Here is a 23,452-nt window from a genome sequence, read left to right as displayed (position 1 = left end):
GGCTAAGGTAATCTATGCCTGGGATTAGAAAATCCTTAGCTTTTTTCAAAAATTAAAAAAATTACCACATAAAACAGTATAGCATGATCACATGAAACTAAATTTCAGGAAACTCTTATTCTTAGTCTCTGCTATAATGAAAAAGAAGGATTGACAAAAACTTGGACGGACAGAAGGATTGACAGACAGACATAAACCTGAACTTATTCCCTCCTCCTTTGCAGTAAGGATATACAAATCAATTCACTAACTAATTTGTTTTTTGCACTCATATTCAGTAGCTGAGAGAAAACATATATACAATATCTCGTGTGTAGACTTTATTTATTAATACAATGATAAGTAACAATATTAAACAAAATAACTAAAAACATTGTCCTGTACATATCACAGACAATAGAAATAAATAGATGGACATAAGATGTAATAACAAAGGACACATCATGTATCAAGAAATGTCCCTTGATACCCTTAAATATTAAAACTTTTTAGTTTTGAGAGAACATGGTGCATTAAATATTTAATTAACTGTTACCCTCAAAATTTGGCATTTTCCAAAATTCTTTTTTTTTTGTATCAGGAATTTCAATTACTTTTCAAAACAAAGAGATAAGTTAATCTAAGAAATATATATAAATTAGAGAGTGGTGTGTTTAAAATAAATCACTGGTTTGTGGAATGATATAAATAATACAACAGTTAAAAGTTCATATCAAAATCATGTTTTTTGTGTGGTATGAAAAAAAAAAACATTTTCAGCATTTAACTAACAAATGAAAATACTCAAGAGTCCTAAGAAATATTGCATTTTGTCTAACGTTTACACAGCCAACTTTTGAAATTTATATATAAAAGGGGCTAAATTGCTCCTTAAAATACCTTATTCCTTCTTTGAAATAAGAATGAAAAATTTCTGCAACACAGTTTTACACTTACTTTGTAGTATATGTAGACTAGTTTAAACTTTCAACATAAACTTTCAAAGAAACAGAAATACAATTTGTCATTTTTCTGTCAGTGCTATAAAAAATATGTATAAATGTTTATCCATCCCATGCGTGTCCTGTATTTTGATTAATTTTGTCTGGCAAACTTTCTATTTCTCTACTTTATTGAATCACTAGAGAAAACCGGGTTTATTTATACTTGTATAAAATTAAAAGGATGCAAAATAAAACAATATTCCTGAGCAATAAAAATATTTTTCTTAAAAAAATATTCTAGAAGTATTGTAATGATGGGTGCAATTACCAGTGAATCAAATTATGATCTTCAGGAAAAAAAATAATGCCATGCAACTTAAACATGTCATGATGAAAAAACATCTGCATTGTATATAAAACAATAGGATACAATATGCCATTTGCAAACAGAGATTGGTTACAATATGTTTATATTTCGGGGGCCTTTTAAAGCTGACTATGTGGTATGGGCTTTGCTCATTGTTGAAGGCCGTACGCAAGCAAAAAGTTGTGGTAAATTGAACATCAAACAGGTCCAACAAGCCGTTGATTCTGTGGTATATCAAGGAACTGTTCTGGGTCAGGTGTTATTTAGTAAATGATATAAGTGATACTTTGGAAAAATGTATGTACAGCCAGTAGAAACATCCAAACGATCAGATGCGTAGTGTGAAATAAAGTATCATTCCGTCATAAAAAAAGAACAGAGCAGAATGAATTTTCAGTTGTCTTGACATAGCACCAAAATCATAAAAGACTACCAATATAAATAAAAGTAGCTTTCAAATTTCAATATTGCTTTTGTGTGAATGAATATGAATATATGTCTATGTTAACGGGTGTCACCTGAGAAGCTGGATCTATTTCCCTTCTGGAGCAGCTGAGATCACCCCAAGTTTTTGGTGGGGCTCGTGTTGCTCAGCCTTTAGTTTATATGTTGTGTTTTCAATTTGTGTGCAATTGTTGGTCTGTTTATCTTTTGGTCTTTTTGGACATTTTTCTTTTTTATTCATGGCGTTGACGGTTTGTTTTCGACTTCTAGGTTTGAATAACCCTTTGGTAATTTTCGCCTATCTTTGTATGTTTTCTACTATAGTAAAATAGCATACTGAATGAGTGACACTATTTTCAATTGTAATATTATGAAATAAAATCATCACGGTTACTTGTGGGGATTGAATTTTCAGAGAAGAATAAAACGGCATGATATTCAAATCACGACTAACTTGGTGAGGAGGCACCACTGTTCAAATCTTATATTCATGTAAGCTTATAATTTTCCGCCACTTGTTTCATGTCAATTCGTATTTCATGATTTTAAATTCTAGGAGATGTAATGCTTTTCGGACGTTAATACCAAACAGCATTCTTCAGTATGTAATCAGATGAGAAAGATGTTGTAAAGTGAGTTATTTTGTAAATTTTTTCATAAAAATAAAGTATTTAAAGTTTCTTAATTCTAGTTCATGGGTTTCCGCTTATCGGTTGTCCATACGTCATATTAGCTAATTCTTACGTTTTCTTTCCATTATACATAAAAAGATATAGTAAAAAATATCACAAGTGTAGAACAACGCAACAAGATGTATCACATAGCTTATCTTTTTTATTCATGACAATTATAAAAAGACACAAAGAAAAAACGATGAAAAGCATTTTCCAAAAAACTATTACTGCCGATAACTCTTCTATAGAATCGAGGCCAATGTCTGTTTATTTAGGCCGTATGTAATTTGTTTTTTGTGTTGTTGGTTAACTATATTATAGACATTGATCCAACATTTTTTTAATAAGAAAAGTCGAACAGACTGTCAATATACTGGATCGCAAGAACAACGTATGCAAGACCTTATCAAATATTTCAAAAGCAGTCTCATTTTATATAGTATATATATTACATGTGTAATACTATATAAAACATTCCTATCTAGATAAAACAGCCAAAAAGAAAAGAGGCTAATTTTCTATGTTTCCGTTTTCTGTTTAGCAACACCCCAGTGGGGGTCTTAGTTTAACATAGGACCCAATGGGAAATACATACAAATGTCTTCTTTTAGAGAACCACTGAATGGAATGAAACCAAACATAGAATGAATGTTCCTTATGAGATGCTGACCAAGTGTTGTTACTTTGTCGCTGATCCATCATCCAAGATGACCGCCAGCAGGGGGCTTAGTTTAACATAGGACCCTATGGGAAATACATACAAATTTCATCTTTTAGAGAACCACTGAATTGAATGATCCAAACATAGCATAAATGTTCCTTTCCTAATGAGGTGCTGGCCATGTGTTGTTACTTTGTAGCCAAATTTCATCTTTTTTTTATATGATTCAAAAACCAAGGTAGAGTCAGGTAGAGTCAGGTGAGCGTTAGGGGCTTCTTGAGAGCCTCTAGTTATGAATATCACGGAATGGTTCAAATTGTCCTAAACGTTTGTACATTCCTGAGAAGGAAAGTTCTCACTGGTGGATCTAGAAATTTTCACAAGTGGGGCCCACTGACTGCCTAAGAGGGGGCCCGCTCCAGTCATGCTTCAGTGATTCCCTATATAAGCAACCAAATTTTTTCCTGAAAAGGGGGGCCAGGCCTCCCCCTCCCCCTTAATCCGACTCTGGTTCTAGTGGCATGTATGTGTTGATTATCATGCTTATAAGCAAAAATGGCTGATTGGTTTTTATACGCCCATCTGGGACGTATTATGGTATACGTCGTCTGTCCGTATGTCCTGCTTCAGGTTAAAGTTTTTGGTCGAGGTAGGTTTTGATGAAGTTGAAGTCCAATCAACTTGAAACTTAGTACAAATGTTCCCTATGATATGATCTTTCAAATTTTAATACCAAATTAGTGTGTTTACCCCATTTTCACGGTCCACTGAACAAAAATGATAGTGTGGATCTGTGTACTAGGGACACATTCTTGTTTTACTGTGAAAGTACTTTTATTCGTGGGGAACCAAAATTTCATCCACGAATTTAAGTGTCTAATGAAATAAAACAACTGCTGTCCAAATCTAGACATGGAAAGATCCCCACCTAGGTTTGACTACGGATATGATCTAGAGATATACATTTTTTTTTGTATTGCCAAATCTGAGAATACTATTATAGTAGTTGCATGGCAAACACACTATGTACTACAACTGCAGGCAGGATTATACTCATTTAATCTTTAAAAACTCTAAACTGCAGGATTATACTCATTTAATCTTAAAAATCTCTAAACTGTACAACTTTTAATCTTCTAATTCTCATCAAAAAAATATTTTTGATCGATAAAAGTCAGATTTCTGATATTTATATGCTATGATAAAGTGTACATTTTCTATCCTCAAAATTCCTGTACGTAATAATAATTTCATACTGGGCTTGCTTTTGAAAAAAAATATTTTACAATTCAAGATACATTTATAGCATGTTTATATAGCTGTTTTCTTTAGGTGACATGTCAATGGCCTAATTAAACCTTTGATGGTCTTTAATCATGTTAATCTGTTGATCACTCTATCTCAGGTTAATTAGTGTGCTCACTACGATTAACACATTTACACAGGTCTATGTTTACTTTGCAATTTCTTTCAATCCAAACAATTTGTAACCTTCCCTTCTAAAGGCTTCAATTTTTTATTTTTTTTAGAAAACTAAAATCCACGAATTTAAAAACCAAGAAACTTGTAAATGTTGTTCAAACCATGAAAATTGATACCCACGAATTAAAGTACTTTCACAATATTTGATTTATTCAACTACTACTATGTAATATAGTATGTATCTTTATTCAATTGTGGCTATATGTGCTTGTTTAAAATTTATTCATATATAAATCATAGAAACTGCAATAAATACAATTGTAACCATAAAAAAATAAATAATAAATGCAAAACTGAAAATCTTAGATTCTCACATTTAAATATATTAATTTTGCTATCATTTTTCAGTGTCTAAATTTTGCATCACATGGAACAAATGTTCATTAATAATACTATTCAATTCCTGAGATATATTCATGAGAATCTTAAAATTTTCTTTGTCAGCCACAACTCCTGATGGTGTTGCCATTACATCTGATAATGTTTTGTGTACCTGGTTAATTTTCTGAAATAAAGACAGATCTAAAGGCATTGGCATTACTTTACATAGTTCTGTAAAACTTGATAACCAGTTATAATATTGTTGACTGTTGAAATCTGGGTTTGCAACATAATCAACTCCCTGAGTGTCATCATCTGCTGTGACCTCTATGATAGAGTCATTCCTTTCTTGTTCTGAAATGTCCTTGCCAATCACACAGACCTCCTCTGTAGTGATTGATTCAGACTGAATTACCTCCCCTTGATTGTAAGGAAACACAACAACTTCCTGGTTTTCAGATTCTGGAATAACACCATTTATAATTTGTAAATATTCTACTGGCACCTCTGATCCTGAAACTTCCTGAAAATCCTGAACTTCAGCAATAGTAATCACTGTTTCATCATCACTATTTTTAGTCTCAACTTTAATATTTTTACTACTATCATTTGTCATTCCTGAAATATTTTGCATTATATCATCACTGTTTTCATGTTCAGTTTCCATGACAACTGTTTCAATGGCTGCTAATTCCTCTATATTTGAATCCATTTCAGTTTCTTGGGGAAGGCCTATATGAACATGTTGGACCATTTTATTGTTCAAGTCTTTAATTAATTTGACTATTTTCTTATCTTTTACTTGTTCAAAGTTGTCAGCTTGTGACACAGGAATAGTTTGACAATTTCCATCCTTGTATATGAATTGTAATAATCCATCTTTCTGAATGACTTGAACTTCTTCTTTCTGATTTGTGTGTTTCCTACTTAGATGAGTTTTTAGTTGTCCCCCACGTTTGAATGACTCAAAGCACAACTGACAAACATAAGGCTTTGCTCCTACATGTTCTTTCTCATGTCTCCTTTTACTTGACGGATCACTAAATTTGGCATTACAAACTTCACAGGCATAAGGTTTACGGCCTACAAATGAACACAATATGAGTATATCTTGGCATAATGTCTATAAATTTCATTAAGATAAACTACTAATATTACCATTATTGTTTTTAACATCACATTTAGATTATCACATTGTGTAAATCAGTACAGGATTCTTATATAAATTGTCCTGATGACACCTGTCTTGAAGGCTAACATGTAGATATGTTTAATAAAATTGAAGACCATATGAAGTGTGTTGTATCCAGTGGATTGTTCATTAATATGTAGATTTAATCAATATTTTAAATATGTTGAGATATGCATAAGTCATAACACATTTGTACATGTATGCCATTTATCATTTCATTTTAAATGTTTCCACATGCTACAGTTGCTATACTATTTGGGGTAAACAAAGCAGATTTTTTCCTCTCTCATTATGGGGAATGTGCCCATGGGACACAGATGATGCCCCTTGCATATAAAGTTATAAAAGGGCCATAACTCAAGAACTGTTAAAGTGACGCTACTCAATTTGTACTTGATCTGAGTTTTGTGGTAATAAGCATTATTTCAAAGTTTCAAAACATTTAGTTTGGGCAAACTTGGGTTAGAGATCAAAAACTAAAAAATCAGCAATTTTTCCATTGGTAAAGGGGTATAACTCTAGAATGGTAAAAGTGACCCCACCAAAATTAAAACTTGATCTGTGTTTTGTGGTAATAGACATTCTGGAAAAGTTTCATAACATTTGGTTGAGGCATACTGAAGTAAGAGAACAGAATTTAAAATTTCAGCAACTTTTCATTTTGTAAAGGGGCATAACTCGAATGGTAAAAGTGCCTACACCAAAATTCAAACTTGATCTCTGTGTTTTGTGTTAATTAACATTCCGGATAAGTTTCATATACTTTGTTGAGGTAAACTAAAGTAAAAGAATGGAAACTAAAATTTCAGCAATGTTTCCATTTGTAATGGGACATAACTCTAGAATGGTAAAAAAAATTCAAACTCAATCTGTGTTTTCTCAATCTGCATAACGTTTGGTTGAGTCAAACTAAAGTAAGAGAAAGGAAACCAATTTTGGGACGGACTACGTACAGATGGACAAGAGTAAAACTTAATGCCCGCTCTTCTACGGCACGGGCATAAAAAAGTAATTTTTCATAAGTTAAGTTATAGATATTTCATATCTTTTGAATAATTTTCCAATGTTTTGTAAATTATACCACAACTTTTGTTGAAAACCCCAGCCTTAACCTCAGGAGACAAGGTCAAGTAAGGTTGCCAGGGGGTTTCAACAAAAAGGGTGGTATAATTTATGAAACACAGCAAAACTATCCAAAAGATATGAAATACATGTATCTGTTTTAACCAATTGCAACTTGAACTGTTGAAAATATTTTTGTTTTGCATTAAAAATAGTTTGATAAGATTCAGTAAAAATATATCCTTGGTTTGGGCTTCACATACAAACGCAGCCCACATTTACAACAAAATATGATAATGTAGAAAGAATAAGATGATTGTTATATGTGTGCGATGAAGAAGAAGACATTACCCTGACACAAATATGTGAAGATTTAGATATACAGGAAAAGACCTAATAACATGATTACAGACTAATGGATTGCAGCAAACAGGAAAATAATTTCACAAGGACAGTTTTAGGAATGACAGTTTAAAGAATGTTATTTGTCAGACTATAGTTATGCTGCATTGGAGATTAAAGCATAAACTGCATTGACTGTTCCCAGTTGAAAATGAAATTGTTTGGCTGTAAATGGTGACTATTTGTTTCATCAATCAACAATATTAAGTCAAAAATGTTTGTACTTCTTATCTTTAAGATTATGAAAAACTCAAATCTTTTTAAATTTATATGAAAAGCCAAAACCATAATTGAAAGCTTATTTCTAGATTAAGAAAAATGCTACGTAAATTGACCCTACTTAATTATTATGGTCTTCCGTGACATTTTTTTTTTAAGTAAGAAAACTCATGTTAAGTTGAATTGTCAGCTGCAGTCTAATCTTATCTATTTCCAACCTACATTTACATTTTTAACATGTCACCCTAAACCTCCTTTTTTTTATAAGACCTAATAGTAAATGTGATTATTTACCCTTTAGAATAAAATTTTTTTTTTCCAGGCTAATAGTTTCGTTTATAGAGGAAAGGAAAGACACAAAAGATGTTGAAAGTTGACAATTGACGAGAATCCATGTATGCAAATTTTAAATTTTGTAAAGCAGCAAGGATGCATGTCAGGAGAAGTCAACATAAAGAAATTAAATCTTGCCAAAGCAGAATTAGAAGATAAAAGCTCTTTTCAGGGCTGAACAAATATTTCAAAAAGAATCTAAATTGTTATTACATAATAAAACTATGGTATAATTGTGTCAAGGTCAATGTTAAATAACACACTTGCTAAAAATAAACCATAGATAAATAAATGATAGCAGAGTTTGCTATGGTATAGTTTTTGGTTAATGTTAATTATACTTAATTCTGCCTTCATAAGTTTAATAACCATGGTATAGGAGCCTCTGGCCTTTGTTAGTCTTGTATTATTTTAATTTTAGTTTCTTGTGTACAATTTGGAAATTAGTATGGCGTTCATTATCACTGGACTAGTAGCCGCATTTTTGCGCCTGTCCCAAGTCAGGAGCCTCTGGCCTTTGTTAGTCTTGTATTATTTTAATTTTAGTTTCTTGTGTACAATTTGGAAATTAGTATGGCGTTCATTATCACTGGACTAGTATATATTTGTTTAGGGGCCAGCTGAAGGACGCCTCCGGGTGCGGGAATTTCTCGCTACATTGAAGACCTGTTGGTGACCCTCTGCTGTTGTTTTTTATTTGGTCGGGTTGTTGTCTCTTTGACACATTCCCCATTTCCATTCTCAATTCTAATAGGATGTACATAAACTGGACACACCTACATGTATAATCAGATATAAGTTGACTATAATATTGTTTGTCATATAATATTATAATTACCAGTGTGAACAATTTTATGCCTTGTTAGATCAGACTGATGAGCAAATGCTTTCCCACACTCTGTACATTTAAAGGGTCTTTCTCCTGAAATACAAAATATGATGCAAGCTAGACATAATGTTTTTTGGGTGAGGGTTGATATATTGAAATGTGATTTTCTTCATGATCCTAAGAAACACACAATGATTCATAAACAAAAAGTTAAACAGAACAAAAATCTTATATTTGATTTGATAATTCATCCTATTCTCTTTTGGTCAAACCTCTGTGTTAAATTAAAAATTCCGTGAATTATTCATCTATAATCTTTTGCACATACCAGTATGACTTCATGATCATATGTCCTATTCTGGCGTCAAACTTTAAACATTAGATATCTAAAAACTTTTAAACTTTTTGTACGCTTCAGTGTCATAAAATCTTTGGTTTCGAAAATCAAATAACTTATAACTGAACTATTAAATCAAAAAAATGTCTCAGTTAAAAACTGTGTATCCACAAACTGTAAAATGAATTTATCTTATGAAAAGAAATTATTTCCAGAATTTTTCTTATGTATTCAATTGATTGAAACCAAATTATTTGGAATATTTTGTCCTATCAAATATTTGTTACTTTCCTTCTGTTAAGCATGATAAGGTGTCTATTTTTTGGTCTTAATAATTACAAAATCAATTCAACAATCAAAATTAACACATTATCATTACTGAGAAAAGAAGAGTAGCTTCTTAAAGGTGCACTATCTGTCAAATTTATGTTCATCAATTTGACTTAAATTCTCATATTTGATTTATTACCATGTCATGCATGTAAAAAGTAAAATCACAAAAATACTGAACTCCGAGGAAAATTCAATCGAAAAGTCCCAAATCATAAATTTCATTAAAAGTCTAAAATAAACAATTTACAGGGCATGGACTTGATAATATGTAGCTTCGATTCTTCTGTATTTTAGTCGTTGCACCATCTAATTAACTATCAAGTTGACCTACGAAGATCTCCGATGGTCATATAAGCAATATTAACAAAAAAAAAGATATAAATTGAAAGTGGACCCGTGCAATTGGATTTTTCTAGTTCAGTTTAATTTCATATTATAACTTAAAAATATATGTTAATCATTGTTTTTACCTGTATAAGAATGTTATTTTGTGGATCGAATCAGTCAATCAAATGATTTACCTTTGTTTCACTTTCAATGTTGACATTATTTTCCTTTAACTAACTTAACTAGCACAATGCATGCATTATCCATCTCTAGCTAAGGGGTTAAATTGAAGTTCACATGAATACAGATTCAATGAGGTCGAATTACTCACTTGCAGGTTTATAATTCATCATCTATGTTTCTTAGCTTAATTACACCAAATAAAACCATACTGTCTGCTAAAAGCCAGTTATTGTTTCACTATTTCACTTTCATCATTGTTTATTAATGATGGAAAAATAATAATCATACTCTAGATTTTTTATCCCATAGCTAGTGCCCTTTAAGCAAATTATAACATTTCAAAAAGGCTATCATGAAATTACATACCAGTATGAACTTTCATATGTGATCTCAGATAAACGTTCTGTGAGAATTTGCGCCCACACACATGGCAGGAAAATGGCAGTTCTGAAGAATGTGTGAAGAGGTGCCTACGTAAACAGCTGACTTGACGGAAATTCTTTTCACAGATGTGGCACTGGTGTGGTTTCTCATCTGTATGCCTAGATATATGTTCCTGAAGGCTTACATTACTAGCAAATTTATTCTTGCAGATAGAACATTCAAATGGTTTGATACCTGAAGAAAAGATATGAGTGTTAAATAAAGTGACATATAAGATATTCTCATTTATTCAACTGGATGATCTATATCATAACACGCTGGTCTATTTTAATTCATTCACTCAACTATTTCTGCAACAAGCAATATCAAAATTTTTAAGATTATAATTTTAATGGTAGAAGGCCATGATACATTTGTAGTTGGTAGTTGAATGTAGTAACTAAAATCTGAAAAATAACCCAAGTGTTGAAATTTGATTTTTATGCTGACAAACTGTTTTCCCTAAACTGAATTTGAACTCACACCTTTGATACACTACAGCACCAATCACTTAGCCTCATGTCGAGCACTCTAGACCACTTTACCACATGCCCTATATATAAATATATCTTCAATAGTTGTAGTGTTACCTTGTCACGTAAGGTGATTCTAGAGCTGCTAATGTGGATGTTATATTTTTTTCTATACACAATGTATACATTTATTTTACATTTATAAAGTGGCTAGAAAATCTATCTAACAATGTTCGAGTAGATCTGATTCTTTACTTCCTCTCCAAGCAGTACTGGAACCTGTACGTTTCACCTCTCACTTCCACATCACCGCCTGACATTGCACAGACTCATTATCTCCTCCTTAGTCATGCGCGTAGCTACGTTTACGTCAAAACGCCCGGGCGTACACTTGAATTTTGAAAATAAAACAAATTATCGACATAGAATAAGAAAAACTGGTCAAAAGCACACCAGCCCTGTGCTTCTTTTTTCAATGGATTGTAATTTTGAATAAAAAGGGACTAAATTTACTTAAATAGATCATTTAATATATTTGTTCGAATCTTTTGTAAAAGTCTGAATCTACTATGAATTAATTCTACGTACTTTTCTTATATTTAAAGCAATTCACTATCTGCTCAGATTCGATATGCTGTTTGTATTTTTGTCGAGCCTGTGATTTATGTCCCAAAAGTGAGACAAAGCGGCGTCAATATTTAGGTTCCGAATGTGGATAAAGTCTTTTGAATGACTCTCCGTGAAATTTTACGACCTCAAGTTGGACAGAAACTGTTTATGATCAAAAGAGTATTCAGAGCAATAATAATAATGCAATTATATCTTTAATTTTCCCGCATTTTAAGGACAAACTGTATTTCTTTCTGCAATTAATAAGCGGTCGCAGTTTGGGCCTACATTTTGTTATTTCTCAATTAAATTAACTACTTGTCGAACCTTCGTCGAATTTTATGAAAATGCCGAAGAAGCTTTTTCTATGACTAATGTCTAAAGCTAAAGTTTTGAAAGCATTTGTTTTCGTTAATTTTTCTGTTTTTTTTCTGTTAGACAGATAGCCTGACTCTCCTTTACGCAATTAATTGTTTTACATCTTCAATTTATAAACCTTCATAGATTGTTGTGAAATATTCCAGATCAAGAAAAAAATATCAAAAGAAAATTTTAAATAGATTTTTTTTTAAATACCTTTAAAGGAATGATAAATTGATTCATTTTTTGTGGGAAGAAATCCTAGGTGTTCCAGAACTTTATTATATTTTACCTCTTAGAAATATTCCCCCCCCCCCCCTGTGTTCATTAAAAGGTGCTTTTGTTGATCGTATGCTCACTCACGGCACCCTTTAAACTTCATTATTTAAAAGTAATATTGGTCTGGACGTTTTCTCTCAAACCAATGACCATTAGGCTAGCTTACAGTTTAAAACGATGAATAAGTTAACATATTACAAAATTTAACCAAAACAAATAAACTATTTAGATTCAAACGTATGTTGCTATCAATGATTTTTTACTGACAGGAATAATTGTGGTATCGATAGCTTTCGGGGGCTTCGTCCCTTTCAAACCCACTACCAGCAGGTGCTTTAACATTGAGCGGTTGGCACCCCTCATATCCCTCGCCAAGGTTCGGGCGTACACGTAAAAATGACATAGCTACGCCACTGTTAGTAACTTTGTTTTTTGTTTGCATGTTGCCCACTGTATCACCAAGTCAGAAACAAATGATGAACCCCAAATCCACTTTTTTTTATTTTAAATAAATGCAATATAATTTAGAATGGATAATGAGAAATCCTATTTATTTGCATGGCTATTACTTATCTATGATATTCATATAAACAAACCCATATGAGATAATCTGTGTCTTCTCAAACTTTCATTACTTCTAAAGGCTTTCCCACATCCATTAAAATCACATTTAAATGGTTTTTCATCTTCATGGATTTTTTCATGAGTTTTCAGATTTCCTAGAAATAAAATTAAATAAGGTTAAGAAATTGTAAACTTTAATAAAGTTTTCAATGAAGATGAGAACTAATTTTCATGTTGATGCCAATAAAACTTCATGATGAACTACCTTGTCAGTTGTATTTTCATATATATTTTATTATTATATTTTGAGTTATTCAGAGGGCATCAGGGGAGATTTGTATAGTCCTATTTGATTTTATCTTTAAATAAAATATTTATTATCATACGTTATTGTTGAATTGCTGGATCATGAAAATGGTATCAAACCTGTAGTTAAGCATAAAATGTCAAAAGTTCTCATCATAATGAAATTACAATGTATGTATCAAGTTCCATTTTGGTGTGACCACTACTACATGGCAAACTACCTGAACCAAAAACTCTAACATGATACTAACGGATAAACAGAAATTATTATGTTCATTACTATCATACACAGGGGACAACAATCCTTATTGAATAACTATAAAATAAATAAGTCATTTCATCTTGTCAATAGCCCGGCCCATAACTGAGGGGGCAGGGCCAAAAAATCTCCATGGTAATGAGATGTGCCAATGCTATTAACTGCATACCAAATATCTTTGACTTACTACTACTCAACATAAACTAGACCTAATCACAAACTAATACATTGTTGACGTGGCCGACGTCCGAAACAGCATACCAGTACCTGTCTTGCTTTTTTGACTCTGTCAAGCGAGACAAAAAGTTGATCTAGTTCTCAAAAGTCCGGTTGAAAACTGTATGGGGAGTTGATTACACAAATTTAATTTCTAAAATCAATTGGAATGTTTTACTGCCATGATTGTTATGTTAGATATTTTTATTATGATTTATGAAAAAGAGAAGAAAAATATATTTTAGGCATTTGTAAGTCTTGAAAGATTGATATGTTTTATATCGGACAACTAATATGGTGATTTTGCCTGTCTGACGCCTATGTTAGATTGTCCCTGACAATGGGACAAACAGTTAGATTGAGCACAGGACCTGTTGAACAAAAACTAAAGTAGGCAACAAATATGCTAATGATGCATTTTCAAATCTGGTAAAATATATTATTTGCAGAGAAAAACTTACAGATCTGCATTTGAATTTTTTACACATATATACAAAAGTCATCACCAACATGATGTAGGTCTAGGAATTTTTTTTGATGTATATAATACTAATGTACTGTAAACAGGGAAATTTTCGCGGTCGTTTTATTTTCGCTATTTTCGCGATAAGAATTGAAACGCGAAAATAAAATGACCGCGAAAATATCAAGGAAAATTCTATTTATTACATTGACTTTTACAAATTGTGACTTGTAAATACAATTATGTTATAATAATGACACCAGTAATAAAAGTATCACCTCGTTGAATCTACGACACAGATTAGTCGGATCAAAAGATCAATTAATTAGTATTAATCCAGACACCTTTTATTTTAAATCATTCTTAATTAGCACAAAATGATTAGGTCTACTTTTCTATCATTGTGTATGTGTTTTTACAAGCATTGAAACATGACAAATTTTTAATCTACTTTTACATTAATGAACCGAAAGCAAAAGATTTCTGATTGATTTTTTCACTTGATTTAAGATACATGCAAAGCTTGTCACTTTTGAAATCATTTACGAAATTATTTATACAGGCCACTGTGAAATCGCGAATTCAAAACTGCGCGAATTTGGAATGTGTAAGTAAATCGCGAAATAAAGACTGCGCGAAAATTTCCCGGTTAACAGTATATAGCTACCTTTGGAAGAAAAGGTCTTACGACAACTATCACACTTAAAATCTTTTCCTACACCTCTGTTCTTTTCCCTTCTCTTCACCACTTGCTCTTCAGTTTGATCCTGGTTCTCACTACTTTTTGTTTCTGTTATCTCTTCGTCTTTTTCAGCATCACTTTTGGCTTCCTGATTAGCTATAGCTGTCGAAATAGTCTGTTGAACAGTTTCATTTAAAGACTCTAATGGCACAATCTGACTTGTTGAATTGCCTAAACCTGAAAGATTGTAAACAAGCTTACTTTAAACAACTTACCCCATTTGCTACAAAACTAATGTTGTCTATTTACTGTAGGCATTATGAACACATCAAATGTACATGTATCGTCAATGAAGTCACCAAAGTACAATGTATGCTATGACACAAGTGAAGAAAATCAGATAAAAAAAAAACACACCAACAAAATTCCCTTAATGGAATAAATTATAAGATGATTGACCATGTATATATAAGACCATATAGATATTTCAAAGCTTCTCCGCAAAGTTATTTTCTGTGATAAAAATAACCCAGAACATTTACAAGATTAACAGATCAAGAACTTAAACATTAAATAAGTTAGAAAATAAACAAAACATAAAAGAAAGCTGTTATTTCTTACTTCTCTGGTACTTATATTGTTATCCGAATTTTGATTTTAAATTATTCTTCTTAGATTTTATTTGTTTATGGCATGAACTTTCATGGATATAAGAATAAATATGATAATTGTTTCTTTTTGGAGACTTGTATTCATAAACTTTTTTTTATCTGGTTTTACAACTGACTTTTGAATCTTTTTTTTCCCCAAAAATAATTCTCATGAATTTTTTACTGTACAGCTTTATAAATGGCAAATGTATGGTGCATGCTTATTACAGAGAACAATTTCAAAACCATCCATATTTTTAAGTTTTAAGATTTTGTCTTTTTTGTGTAAAAAATGTAATTTCAATATTATTTGCAATTTTTTTTCCATTACATGTATAACTATTGAAGTAACAAGTACATAAATTAGCAATGTCTCCTATATCTATGATATATTTAACAAGTGAATAAGAACCTGCATCTGACTATTGAAAAACATACATATTAAACTTTTATTTTCCAAAATCTACATATATGTACAATATATAACAGGTTGATTTCAAATGCTCAAATTAAAGATACAACAATAATCACTAAAATTCCACCCATACAGCCCTACACGTATAATATTGAAATTGTGAATTGGTTTATTAATACAATAATATATATTCCTTATTGGAATTTTGAAACAAGGATAATATAGAAATAGTAATTGAAATTAAAATACCTTCAAATGGTAACAATTAACAGAAGCAACAATTTTTACTCTTCCCTTTACTTGATCAAATCACAAACAAAAGTTGACATGAACATTTCTAGACATTGGTTGAAAATTAGTTAAATAGAGGTGAAAATGTATAAACTGTACATAAAATAATCAGAGAACATATAGTATGGCGTTCATTATCACTGAACTAGTATATATTTGTTTAGGGGCCAGCTGAATGACGCCTCCGGGTGCTGTTGTTTTTTCTATGGTCGGGTTGTTGTCTCTTTGACACATTCCCCATTTCCATTCTCAATTTTATAATCACACTTTAAACATGTTAAATATGTTTTTCTATAAAATATGAACTAGATGTATTAAAGAATACATCGTATGAAAGTTATGCTTTAGCACACTGATGTTTTTTGTTTAATTGATATGATAATTATTTGCACCGCCAAATATTTTTTACTTAATATAGTTTATTGAAATGTTAGTTGTTTCTCAAAACAAGTTTCTTGCTGTACTGGTTTTTAATGCTGTATTTGTAATTATTGATGTTTGAAAAAAGTTACTAACATTTTGCCTTTTAATACTGTACACAATAATATTTTTCTCCTCAAATAAACATTTCTTCATGTTTCTAAAACAATTACCTTTACAGTCTTCAGTGGTCTGTGAGCACAACACATAACTGTTTAATATCTATTTACATTGTATCAGATTTATAATGATGTAATAACTATTTATAAATACCTGAGGATTGAATAAGAATGACAACTTCATTTGATGCTGATTTTCTAGGTCTCCCTGTAGGAAAAGTATAAAAAAATTAAATAGATGCAAGTGAAACTGCGAGCTACTGCTCACTGATGATACCCCCGCCGCAAGTGGATAATATTAATAGTGTAAAAATATGCAAGTGTTCGGTAAACAGGAAGTTGTCGAGTGATGAATCTGAAAACGTATCACACGGTATAGCTGACTTATAAAAATCCTGAAACCAAATTTCAGAAATCCTTGTATTGTAGTTCCTGAGAAAAATGTGACGAAAATTTTTAACTTGGTTATCATGTGTAAAATCATACAAGTGTTCGGTAAACAGGAAGTAGTCGAGTGATGAATCTGAAAACGCATCACACGGTATAGCTGACTTATATAAATCCTGAAACCAAATTTCAGAAATCCTTGTATTGTAGTTCCTGAGAAAAATGTGACGAAAATTTTCAACTTGGCTATCATGTGTAAAATCATACAAGTGTTCGGTAAACAGGAAGTTTTTGAGTGATGAATCTGAAAACGCATCACACGGTATAGCTGACTTATATAAATCATGAAACCAAATTTCAGAAATCCTTGTATTGTAGTTCCTGAGAAAAATGTTACGAAAATTTTCAACTTTGCTATCATGTGTAAAATCAGACAAGTGTTCGGTAAACAGGAAGTTGTCAAGTGATGAATCTGAAAACGCATCACACGGTATGGCTGACATATATAAATGTTGATACCAAATTACAGAAAGGGTGGATGTGTAGTTCCTGAGAAAAATGTGACGAAAGTTTCATGGGACGGACTGACTGACGGACGGACGGACGGACTGATGGACGGACTGATGGACGGACGGACTGACAGACAGAGGTAAAACAGTATACCCCCCCTTTTTTAAAGCGAGGGTATAATAATGTGTGCCTAAAATGTAAGGGACAACTGAAACTTGTGTCACATCAACATTTATTAAACAATGCCACATGTGACTTTAAAAGTTGTTTTTTTTCTGATCTGTCAGATATGCCACAAGGAGTTTCAGTATATTCAAGGCACCATTGGTCAGCAAGACTATAGGTCTATACATGTCTAGTGGACCATTTCAAATACTTATGATATATTTAAGTGATATAACTTTTTCAAGTCCTTTTTTTTCATGAACCTATATCATTTTTTGCATTTTTTTTTAAATGAGTGAACCCAATGTTGATTTCTGACAATTTTGGTGTAAATTTGGCTTAAGCCAAATGAAATTATATGTGTGGCTCCAGTTACATCCTTTTTAAAAAAATAGGGTCAGTAGGTCAGAATTAAAAATTAATTTTTTTTGTCAAAATCCGGAAAAATTGTACGCCTACCAAAATTGATTCCGGTATTATAAATGGAAATATGCCATTTTACATTTTTTTTGTATGCCTACCAACATTGATTCTGGTATTATGAATGGAAGTTTGCCATTTTACATTTTTTTTGGTTGTTATTACAGTTCACAATAAAGGGCTGCGCTTTAGCGCATGATACGCCCGTTGCTCTTTTAACTTGTCTTTTATGCTTTAAATGAATTTATATGATCAACTAGAAATATATATACAAATCAAAAGGGATGTTACATTAATATATTCACCAAAGTTTCATAAAATCCCCCTTTTTTAAGTATAAAAATTCATTACTTAAGAAAACGTAAAATCTAAAATTTATAAAAATGGAAAGGGAGCTTATGACAATAGATATAAACAATTTATCAAGGTTGCATAAAATTTTGTGAAAGTGTTAGTTATTGTCCCAAAATTGGAAAATCTCCCCTTTTTTAAGTATAAAAATTCATAACACGTAAATGTAAAATCTGAAATTTATAAAAATTGAAAGGGAGCTTACATCAATAGATATAAACAATTCACCAAAGTTTCATGGACATATATTGGTGAAAGCCTTTTTGAGTTATTGTCCGAAGTGTTGAAAATCCCCCTTTTTTTTATGAATAAAGCCCTATAAATCCAAAACTTAAAATCTGAAATTTATAAAAATTGAAAGGGAGCTTACATCAATAGATATAAACAATTCACCAAAGTTTCATGGACATTGGTGAAAGCCTTTTTGAGTTATTGTCCGAAGTGTTGAAAATCCCCCTTTTTTTTATGAATAAAGCCCCATAAATCCAAAACTTAAAATCTAAAATTTAAAAAAATTGAAAGGGAGCTTACATCAATAGATATAAACAATTCACCAAAGTTTCATGGACATTGGTGAAAGCCTTTATGAGTTATTGTCCAAAGTGTTGAAAATCCCCCTTTTTTTATGAATAAAGCCCCATAAATCCAAAACTTAAAATCTGAAATTAAAAAAAAACGAAAGGGAGCTTACATCAATATATATAAACAATTTACTTAAGTTTCATGGAAATTGGTGAAAGTGTTTTTGAGTTATTGTCCGAAGTGTGGACGACGGACGGACAGACGGACGGACAACAGTATACCATTATACGTCCCGTCTAAAAGACGACGGGCGTATAAAAACGGGGGTTTGAACTAGGGTCACCACAAATATATTTTTGTTTGCCGTTAGCTGTATAGCAGGGTTCAATTGAGACAATTTATAGATTTTGAAATACATAGCTCACATGACCAATTTAGTTAAAAATCATTACTTAATAAAGTGTTTTACCTCTTTTTCCACTACCAGGAGTAGTTGACTTACGAGCCACTGGTCTTTTTCTCTTCAAAGAAGATTCCTCAATGATGTCTGGATCATAATCAGAATCACTTTCATTTCCCTCTTCCTTGACTAAGTCAGGATTCTTATAATCTCTGAAAAAAGGAATGCATTCTTTATTTTCATGCCACTGAAAAAGGTATTGCTGAGACAGTAGAGTGAATCTATGATAACATTGTAAGCCAAACATCAATCATGTTTCCTAAGAAAAAAACAAGAACAGAATATCTATGGTCTTCAAACTCACAGAAGTTTTTCAGCTTATTTTCATATTGTTTATGTATAATGTATGAAGTTTTAACATAGGAAACAACTACTCATTTTCAGAACCATAAACAATCTATAATTATAAGTATTGAAGGGTTTTATGATTATAGGTGTTGAACATAGCACTATTGACCACTGTGGATTCTTTTGTTTTTTAGGGTATCAAGTTTTGGGGATTGAGAAAAACTTTCATTTTCGTGGATATTTAATTTTGTGGTTTTGCCAATCTCTGCAAACAAAGCCTACATGTATATAAAATTTATAATTCTTTGAACAATTAAATTTGTGGTTCACCTAGCCGACCTGTATCCACGAAACCCGCGAAAAATTGGTATCCAACGTATCATAATGAATCCACAGTGTATACATTTGAGTGTTTCATATTTTTTATTCTTTTTTATCATGTTTATAGCCAACAAGTAAAGATGGTGTGATTTTTTCTCATAATCATTGACACCGTACACTGGCCTATAATTGCTTACATCCATTTCATTGGAACTTTGGTGGATAGTTGCAATTGTCTAGTTAGCCATCATACCACATCTTATTTTTTGCAACAAAAAAATAGATCGATCAATATAAACAAGTTTAATTTTTATATTTTTCTGTATACATGTACATGTAAGTATTACAGTGTATCTGATTATTTGCATACAACTAATTTTCATAATTTTAATTTAGTCAAATCATAATATACATTAACGGTATAGATAAATTCTGATATAAACAAATAATTATTTGGCACAGATCTAAAACCTTCAGGTGTACATGTACATGTAAATGGAAATTTTTCACCTTAAACATGACCATGGTTGTAATTGGTAATTATCATATCACTTATTATCAGGAAAATCAAGCAAAGGCAGGTAGAAATAACTATAACCTAGAGAATGTAAGTGATAAGCTAAATCAAAAGCGTTTCTAGATTGATATCAAGCTTGTTCTAAATGGCTTTGCATTTTGGATATAATGGATCTATCATCATACAAAAAATATCGAATTTGTAGGTCAACTTCAGTAATTTGGACTTACTGGTAGAGTCCAAGTAACTTATGATGACCTACTATTTTCCATTTTTTTTAAACTGACCTGAATTTAAATGGGATTACTCTCCTCCTTGCAGGAACTTTTCCTGACCTCCTCTCTATATCATAATCATTAGCTTGTACTGCTGTTTCTACTAGAGATTTGTCATCTTTTTTACTGTTAGTTTTCTTTGTTGCTTGATTTGATTTATTATCCAGTCCAAAGGTACCATTCTGATCAACAATCTCTTTGTTATCTTTGGAAACCAACTCTCTAGCTGAAACATTTTCAGTTGATGAATCACCAACCTCACTATTGAAAGTCACCAGATTACCTTCATTTGTACCTTCAACTCCAGACCCATGAACAATGTAAGCGGAGTGTCTGTTTGAATCTACTGGCAATGCATATGCTATTACAGTGGAGTCTCCTCCTGCAGTAATAACTTGTCCTGAATCACAGGAAGATTCTGAACTGTTGCATTTGATGATATAACCTGATGCATTGTCTACTTGGACAGTTAATGCTTCATTCCCAGATAACTGAAGTTGATTTTGAAGTTCTTCAAGAGAGATGTACTTCTCACCTTCATCTACTATTGAACCACCACCTGTTTAATGATTATACAATTGTAAATGTTTATTAATGTCATAAATGTACTTTCAAGTTATGAGAAACATACATGTACATGTAGTCATGGCTGTGACAGTCAGTCACGGGTACTACTTGTACAAGTTAATTTTATTTACTTAAAGATAAAAAAATTATACACATATAAGTAAATAAATAATGTTTGAATAATCTCCCCTTAATTTTCTCAAAAAGTAAATTTTTCTTACAATCCCACAAAAATTCTCAAGTTTTATTTTTTTTTTCCTTCAAACATGTTAATAAAAGAAAGGGAAATACCGTAATGTTTCCGATTTTGGTTCTGATGTTAGGGATTTAGTTGTGAAGTTATTTAAGTTATGACGTCATATTCAATGTAAACAAAGAAATGCTTTCATCAGGTAACGTTTTATTCATATCAAACAATTATTAAAAATGAATTGGTATAATTTGAGTGCCAATCACACCAGACTGATAAATATATATTTTATTCAAACTCTCATCCAAACAAGACCGGAAAAGGAAGTAAATTTCGGCGCAAATGCACGGATTTTAAAAAGTCTGATAAAAAAGTTTGAACAATTTTCAGTTCATCATTGTTCATTAGTTTATTGAAAAAGGGGGGAAATTTTTCATATTTTTTTAATTTTTCTACCGTAATAGGGCCCCATGTTATCCTTTTATACAGGTATAAAAACCATATAGAGGCCGTTTGTTCCCAACCTATATATAAACGTATTTAAACTTTTGGTATTTAGATGTATTTTGCCTCCGAATGACCTTATATCACCTCCGAATAACCTTTTGACGTCAAATGTTTTGAATTATGATGTCAAAGTTTACGGGAACCTGTGTGATTATACGTAATGGCGGACAAATTTGCATACAAGTGTAAATACGTCTATTGGATATAAATACACAGGCCAAATAATTATGACGTCTTGAAAGGCTATTATATTTTTTTTTCTTTGACGCCTTACATTGTCGTAAGGTGTCAAAGAAAAAAACATATAATAGCCTTTCAAGACTCACAATTATTTGGACTAATAAATACATTGATCTTTTCCATGGACAAAGTCAACATCAATTTGAACTGTCAAACAAATAGGTTCGTTACACGAGAAAACCTCGATTTAGTCTTACATTAGGGTGATTCTGGGAACATATCTAACAGAATATAAGTTCCCGGTTAACTGGCCACCCGTTGATTGATACTTAGACACTCTGTAGATAAGATTGAAACAACAGCAGGGGTCCAGTTAAAGTTCCCGGGTGATCCAAAATTACATTATAGTTGATACATGTACATTGACCATTTTTGTCAGTGTCTTTAGGGGCAACTAAGACCTTTGGTATAGTAACTCTGCCCTTGTTCTATAATATAGTTTGCATTGTATTATCTGCCTTATCTTAACTGATAATTAGCTTTCAGTGAAAGCAGATTTAAACTGTCATAATAAGGATAAAACAGTCGCAGAATATTACCATCATCTTGAACACAAGCGGCAGCCATTTTGTTTCATTGGTAAGCCCTATTACCAGTAAGATGTACACAAATGTATGTAAACCACATAGGAGGGTTTGGATGGGGTTAAATGATTAAAGAATAATGCCCTTAAAAAATTAAGATTAGAGAATAATGGGCCAAAAAATAGAAGATTAGAGAAAAAAAAGGGTTAATTTTTGGAAGATTAGAGAAAAGAGGGGTTATTTTTTTAAAGATTAGAGAAAAAAGGGGTGAAAATTAAATGTTTACAGAATAACAGACCCCCTCATCCAGACCCTCACATAGCGACCACTGTTGGCTAACTGAAGTTGAACTGTTCCCCGGTTGTGAACTATGCCACAATATCTGTCCCCGTTGCACAAATGTAAAATAAATGAACAATTCAAGAATTTTAAATGAAAATAAATAAAATATCTTAAGGAGGTAGGCACTATCGCTCGGGCAAAAATAATCACGAATATAACGCCTACCCATGTTAAAGGTACTATAAAGTATAGCTTAGCTTGCATCAATTATTTCATAATAATATTTCAATTCTATCGTAACATCAATT

The 23,452-nt window shown here is 31.7% G+C and overlaps 1 protein-coding gene across 1 annotated transcript; it reads right to left on the bottom strand.

Moving 5' to 3' along the window:
• Nucleotides 1-4,721: 4,721 nt before the first annotated feature.
• LOC143071046 (uncharacterized) lies at nucleotides 4,722-22,905 on the bottom strand. The gene is made up of 9 exons (XM_076245127.1): nucleotides 22,878-22,905; nucleotides 20,847-21,393; nucleotides 19,443-19,585; nucleotides 16,773-16,826; nucleotides 14,709-14,960; nucleotides 12,830-12,952; nucleotides 10,456-10,707; nucleotides 8,919-9,002; nucleotides 4,722-5,955 (listed from the first exon to the last, which is right to left on the bottom strand). Exons 1-9 carry the CDS (start codon nucleotides 22,903-22,905, stop codon nucleotides 4,889-4,891), a joined length of 2,550 nt encoding a protein of 849 aa, XP_076101242.1. The 3' UTR covers nucleotides 4,722-4,888.
• Nucleotides 22,906-23,452: the final 547 nt, after the last annotated feature.

The sequence above is a fragment of the Mytilus galloprovincialis genome, chromosome 4 (genome assembly GCF_965363235.1).
Source record: "Mytilus galloprovincialis chromosome 4, xbMytGall1.hap1.1, whole genome shotgun sequence".
Lineage (NCBI taxonomy): Eukaryota > Metazoa > Mollusca > Bivalvia > Mytilida > Mytilidae > Mytilus > Mytilus galloprovincialis.
The sequence above is the reverse complement of the archived record's forward strand: the minus strand, read 5'-3'. Positions and strand labels throughout refer to the sequence as shown.